We start from the raw sequence: 6,994 nt of genomic DNA, 5'->3' as shown, positions 1-6,994 counted from the left end.
GTGTTCGCTTAGTCAATACTGAAAGCAAACATACAAGAGAAAATTACTTTCTATATCACTATTTATGTGACTATCATAATATAACTCTATTATACTAATATGACACTCTAATAGATTTTTTGTCGTATCCGAAATTAAGGTCACGTAGTCCACGTGTTAAGTCCCGGTTAACCATTAACCATGATCATATCATCTCACATCTATTGGGTAGAAAATAGAACGAACCAAAAGTTTGTGCAACGAGTAACAACTAAATCTGCCTATGGCAATTCATAAAGATTGTAGCTCTTTTTGCTTAAGAAATCGGAGTGCCATTTTGAGAGGGCTCCACAATTTAGAAATTTAGAGGGATAAATTATAAATTAAAAAATCGAATCGAATCTATATCAAATCAATTCACTAATGATTTAATTTTAAAAATTATAAACGATTCTGATTAGAGTATCCTTATTTGATTTGATTAATCGATTCGAATCAACTAGAAATAAATTTAGTTTAAGAGATATCATGTCCTAAGCCTTTAACTGATTCAAACAAATTAATCAAACTGATATAAATGCCTAATTTTATAAATGGTATGAGTTTAATTTCGTCGTCCATCATGATTTGATTTAATTGAATTAAAATATTTTATTTAATTTTTTTTTAAAAAAATTTAAAATTATACATCGATTAATCAATAAATCGAACTGAATGAATCATCGATTAATCAATAATTGGATGATCTTGCTTAAATTCGAAAGAGACGTGGGTAGAATTCATGTGATGCAAAAGTTGTAATCGTCTCGAATGTATTAGTTTTCCTTATTTAATGCAAACTAATTTTAAATCGTTTACTTAATGCAAGCCGACCAAAGGCATCACAGAGGTTATGTCTGGGTGAAAATTTAGTTAGAGGATTACATAACGGAGACGTATTATAAAATATATTAGTTAATACGAGGGACTAATGTGTAAAAACACAAAAAATCCCATAACTATCATTCCCTTTCCCAAGAAATAAGCCACCGCTGTGTTGTCTTCGCTGCTTCTTGCCTCGTGTTCCACTTCTGTTCTCCGGCGGGAAGAGGTGGCGAACCAGGCCGAATATTAGGGTAAGGCTCCGATCCTTGCTTTCTTGAGCCTGTGCGCTGGGTCTTGGCCGTGGAATCCCTCGTTTGCGTTCTTGGAGACTGATGGGTTTGAGATTCTTGATTCTGTTTGTGTGCCGTGTTCTTTTTTAATGGGGTTTTGCTTTTTTGTTCGTCTCCTTTTGCGTTTGCAGAGAAGGAATCTGGACTGTATTGATTCTGTTTTCAGCTGTGATTCTTGGCATGTCAGGAATTGCCATCTTTCTCTATGCCGTTCTCGTAAGAAGAGAGGTATGACCTCGCCCAAGATAAGGTTTCGCTTGATGATGTCCATGATTATGTGTAGGATGCTCTCTCTCTCTCTCTCCCCCTCTCTCTATACCTCTCTCTTTTCGTTTCCTTGGCGGTGAATTTGTTGTGTTCTTGCAGAGTCGTGAGTTTGCCTTATGTAATCCATATGCACATCATGTCTTGTTGATGGTTTCCTCGTTGAATGAGGTTTTAGTCTCGGTTCATGTCGTTTTCTTTGTTCCTATACGAGAATTTGCTAGTGTCTTGATTCTTTTTTGTGCCGCCGTTCTTGAGAAGAGTATGCTTGAGGAATTGTTGTCATATTTGCTTGAAGGATAGGGTCTTGTTTGATGTTTGTAACAAGAAGAGAATAATTCAAGGATAAGGTCTCGTTTGATGCTTCAAGAATCATGGTTTTCTGTAGGATCTGTTGTTTCGGGCTCCAATTTTGGCATTGTCTTACTGTTTCTGTTGGTTGGTAGGACTTGTTTCATTGTTCCTGGAAACTAATGGGTTTGAATTCTATAAATCCTTGTGCATTTTAGGTTCGTTCGTTTTTATTCATTGTTTGACCTTGGATTGTGTCGCTCTCTTTATAGTTTTCAGGAGTCTGCAGATATCTTGAGTCCGTTCTATAGTTCTTGACAACTTGTTTTTTTATCTTTCTTTATGGCATTCTCGTAGTGATGTAGGCCTTCTTTCAAGACAGGGTCTTATTTTAGAATTTTGGTGTGTGAGAAGAAGAAGATGGAGAAATTGAGGTAACGTTCTAGTATACCAAGGATGATAAAGTTTGGTATGTGACAAATTCAGAAGTTATTCAGATTTCATAGGTTTGAGGAATGGGTACCCACTTGCTTTTAAAGGTTGCATTGAAGGAAACATATGAAGACAGACGGGCAATATGACTTTTATGATACTATGTTTGAATATTAGTGACCAAGTTTGTTCTTGGATTGCAAGCCACCTGTAGACAGATTAGGTCCTTCAGATGTGTTGGCTGATGATATCTAGGCATGGAGTCTGACAGAAGCTAATGCACTTTGTTTTTCTCTCTACAGGGATAGTGGATGACCTGATTTTCTCAGACACTTGGATTTTTGCAAACATCTAGGTATTTGGCAGAATGAAGAGCATACAACAACGTGGACTTGTTCCAGCATTTGCACCTTGTTACCATGATGGGAAAGCAAATAAAGAAATTAAGTGTCCCTTCATGGGTACTTGTTTAAGCCAAACTCACACTCTCAGGATAAATAATGCAAGAACTAGTGGGAGCAACACTAGAAAAGATTCTCTTCTGGCAATCGTCCAAAAAAGGTTCAGTCCCGCGATGACTGAATGTAGAAGGCGAGTTATCCCTGCTGTCCGATGCCAGTCTTCTTCAGACTGTAACATGGACCAGTACATATCGGCTGAAAGATTCACTCAGAAGACTGAACACCCTTTAGGTAGCATTAGGGAGCATCTCTTGTAAGCTCCAGGCTTTATTATCCTAATATTTTGAGCATTTTTTTAGTTATGGGATGCCATTATGAGGGCAGTGCTTTGATTATTTTATACTCGTTGTTCATTAATCATGTACATAATTGCAGAACATCTTTTTCTTCATTGCCATCTTGCCTACATAATAGCAGCGTTTCTTGAGGGAACATAAGATATGGAACATCCTGATTTCTTATGCTTTATAGTTCAACTATGTGATGATTGCAAAATCATGTTACTCATGTGTCTTTCTTGTATAACTTTGTTCTATTGTAATGCTTTTTTCAATTATTATCCTCACCCACGCTGCACATTAAAGCAACAGTTTGTCCTGACTTTTTCGTCATGTGGACATCTAACATGATGCAAGTAGAAGACTGATGATGCAACCACAATACTGTTGAGCCTGCAACATAAATAACCTAAAATAACTTATCTAATTATGACTAAACATGTAACATATTTAGACATAATTGCTTTATGACCTAAATAACTTATCTAATATAGTAAGCAACATAAGTGAGTAATTTACTATACATCACAATCCAAAATAGTGAACCAGCTAATCATAACCCACATACCATGAACCAATGTGGTACACCACACATGGTTTTAACTTTTAAATACCATGGTGTACCAACACTATATTGGTATACTGGTGTACTGACTACATAGTGTGCTTGATATTTGCTCAGCATTTATAATTTTTTTTCTTGTTTGTGTATTTTACTGTACAGGTTGATACACACTGATTTCAGAACATTCCAGTAGGGTTGTTTGTATTGGTTTTTAAAATCTTAGTATTACCAACTAAAGTGGTGCACTTCATAACTATACTTGCACCTTGACTCAATTCATTCTACATTCTCAGTGACCCTAGAGTAATTTGTGCCTTTATGCTGAAGTTTATCTACCCCAAGGTTTTTAATTTCGAATGATACCGTCCGTATCGAACAGTACGTACCAGTTCGCCAGCAGAGCGATACACGGACCACCCGCTACCGGGCTTTGCCATCGATTGAGGCTATATCCGCCCTATTACCATGCCAAATCGGTCGGTGATGGTTGATTTCGACTGTCGCCACCCACTACGGGATGGTATTAGCCGAGGGAGAAGGAAGAAGAACAGGGAGAACCTGGAGATCCGATGTCGCTCTCCCTCGACGATCCCGATCCGTCATCGCCCTCCCTCGTTGGACGTCGCAGATGAGATATCGCCTCCTCCTTATCTGAGGCCTCGGCGTCGTCAGCAACTTCTCATCCGCGCGGGGAGAAGAAGCCTTGGCGACATCGCCGAGGCTTCATGGGGAGAAGAAACGAGGCAACGTTGCTTCGAGTCGTCACCTTTATTATATATATATATATATATATATATATATATATATATATATATATATATATATTATATTATATTGATGCCATTGTGGTTTATCAGCATCTTGAAATCTAGTAAGATGAAGCATGCTGATGTGTTGATGGTACCCCTATCTATTTGAAGGATACTTTATAATGTTGTTCATCACATCTAAACAGCAAAAGATTTTCTTGTATGAGACAACATATGGGCTGCTGTTATAACAGGCGTATAATGGAAACAATAGTGGAGATTAGAACAGAGTGAAGAGAAAAGTAAATAAATGAAGAGAAAAGAGAGTTATACTGATCGAGGGGTGGTTACAGAAAGAATTTTCATGTAAGTCTACACTCTACAGTCAAGATTATCATACATACTTCCAATGAAATCCTCCTTTGGAGTTGAATTTGGACTACAGGTGATTGACTAATTAAGAATAAGTGGTTATGCATTATGTCTGTGGAGTCCGAACGATTAACCAACTGTTTGAAATAACATCCTTTTTGTCTTTGATCTGAACATAATTAAGTTTATGACTTGTTAAGACATAAATATTACTAGACTGGACTCAGGTACATGCAAATGGTTTTATGCCAATAGACCCATGATTAGGCTTGATCTAACGACTCACACTTATCAAAGGGGTTTACTGCTTGTCCAAACAAATTTGGACTGATCCACTATTCTGGTGTTTTGGTGGTCTGCACCCTAAAGTTGTTTTAGAAGCTCATCTCACAAGCTCCTGGTTCGTGTTTTGTTCTTTTGTATAGTATTATCTTCATGCATATGTATGACAAACATAGATTAGAAAATCTTTCTGTAAAAGAATCTACTGAGGAAGCCTGTCTACATACTAGGAAATGATAGAGGAGAGACAGACCAAAGGATCTTTTTCATATAAAATATTGTAGTGTTAATTGTTAGGATCAAGAGCACTAAGAGGGGGGGGAGGGGGGGGGGGTGAATTAGTGCAGCGGAAAACTTTCGACGATTAAAACTGCGTTCGTACGTTGAAATCCGATTTCAACGTAAAAGTCATTTCGTGCAGATAATAACTTTGAAAGCTTACGGAAACGTATTTGAAGTAAAGTAAGGAAGGCAGTTTGCAGTTAAGATAGAAATCAGAATGTAAGCGCAAACTGAAATATGATGTTCGTACGATAAAACCGATTTCCGTCTTAATGCGGATTCGGAAAATACTTAACTAAGAAATACGTTCGTAAATGAGCATAAGACAGTAAGCTACTGAGGAGGTTTGTAGTAAAGATAAGATGCTCAAAGTAAATGCAAACCGAGATTTAGAGTGGTTCGGTCAGTCTTGACCTACATCCACTTTTGGCTTCCTCCACCAACGAGGTCACCGACGTCCACTAGAGGCCTTCATTCAATAGGCGAAGGTCAACCACCCTTTTACAGTTTCACTCCTTTTAACGGGCTTAGGAGACAACCCTTTCAAATTTTTCTCTCCTCTCTTGAAAGATCAAAACTTGGAAGAAAAGAGGGAGGATAACTTCTAGACTTTACAACACTTTTGAGCTCTAAAATCACAGAGTAAGATCAAGCTTTCGGTGCCCTTTTATGCAGGAAAGGGTGGGGTATATATAGGCCCCAAACTAGTTTGAATTTGGAGCTCAAAAATATCTTTTCCCAGATTTTCGGGGTCCTGGCGGTACTACCTCCTGACTGGGGCGGTACAACCGCCTGGTAGCTCGGAGACTGAGCCTCTAGGCGGTGCCACCGCCTGACAGGGGCAGTTGCACCGCCTGGCAGAGCTCGGAGATCGAGCTCAGGCGGTTCTACCGCCTGTTAGGGGCGATTGCACCACCTAATCTCGCTCGGAGATTGAGCCCAAGCGGTGCCACCGCCTGACTGGGGCGGTTGCACCGCCCAGTCTCGCTCGGAGACTGCCTCCTGGGCGGTGCCACCGTCGACCCTAGCGGTGCCACCGCTTGGTAGGAATTCTGGTCCGAATGGGTTGATCCATTCGGCCCAATTTAGGTCTGTCAAGAGCCAAATTGCCTCCATATTAAGTTAATGGGATCACCTCCCATTCCTAACTTAATCTATATGGTAACTACGACATTTCTTAAGACATTTACTACAACTTGCTCCGGTGCGTCAATCGCTTCTTCCGACGAGCTTCCGGTGAACTTCCGGCGAACATCCGACGAACCTTCGGCGATGCTCCGGCGGACTTCCAGCAAACTCCTGGACTTCTCGGATTTGTTCCCGCAGAACCTCCGACGATCGTCCGGACTTTCGTCGAACTCTCGAACTTCTAACGTGATCATAGTCTTGACTTCGGCGCAACTCCTACTGCATGTCTTTCTTCCATCGTAGTTAATCCTGCACACTTATTTCAACATATGGATTATATAACAAATGATAATTGACTTCATCATCAAAATCCGAGATTCAACAATTTCCCCCTTTTTGATGATGACAATCAATTGATAACGGAGTTAACCTTAACTCCCCCTATCTATATGCCATTCTTGAGATAAGTCATTCTTGAATTCAAAGCCTTTGAATTTAAGAGACATATTGATAAGTTCAAATCATTTAACCTTATCAATACTCCCATCATGATTCCTATCATGATGTATCTCTCTAAAAATGATGTCAAGGCTTAACATCCATTTTCAAATTTCAAATGTGAATGATGGTAATGGTAGCAATTCATCATATGGTAAGATATCAACATGTAAAATTTCGAAGATTTTGATATCTTAACATGGTGCACACATTTCAAGTGTTTTAGCAATCATAGCATTTCGTCACATGGTAAGATATC

The 6,994-nt window shown here is 39.1% G+C and overlaps 1 protein-coding gene across 4 annotated transcripts in view; it reads left to right on the top strand.

Moving 5' to 3' along the window:
- Positions 1–982: 982 nt before the first annotated feature.
- LOC135581065 (protein DETOXIFICATION 45, chloroplastic-like) overlaps positions 983–6,994 on the top strand; it is a 46,468-nt gene continuing 40,456 nt past the window's right edge. For 2 of the 4 annotated variants that reach the window (XM_065161265.1, XM_065161262.1), the window contains exons 1-3: positions 983–1,094; positions 1,265–1,361; positions 2,423–2,834. In XM_065161265.1, coding sequence (XP_065017337.1) covers positions 2,488–2,834 — 347 coding nt within the window. In that variant the 5' untranslated portion in view covers positions 983–1,094; positions 1,265–1,361; positions 2,423–2,487. Of the gene's footprint in view, positions 1,095–1,264; positions 1,362–2,102; positions 2,123–2,422; positions 2,835–6,994 lie in introns of those variants that run through there. The other 2 variants (XM_065161263.1, XM_065161264.1) reach the window with 2 other exon arrangements.

The sequence above is a fragment of the Musa acuminata genome, chromosome BXJ3-7 (genome assembly GCF_036884655.1).
Source record: "Musa acuminata AAA Group cultivar baxijiao chromosome BXJ3-7, Cavendish_Baxijiao_AAA, whole genome shotgun sequence".
Lineage (NCBI taxonomy): Eukaryota > Viridiplantae > Streptophyta > Magnoliopsida > Zingiberales > Musaceae > Musa > Musa acuminata.
Note: the sequence above shows the minus strand (reverse complement) of the source record. Positions and strands in the feature narration are given on the sequence as shown.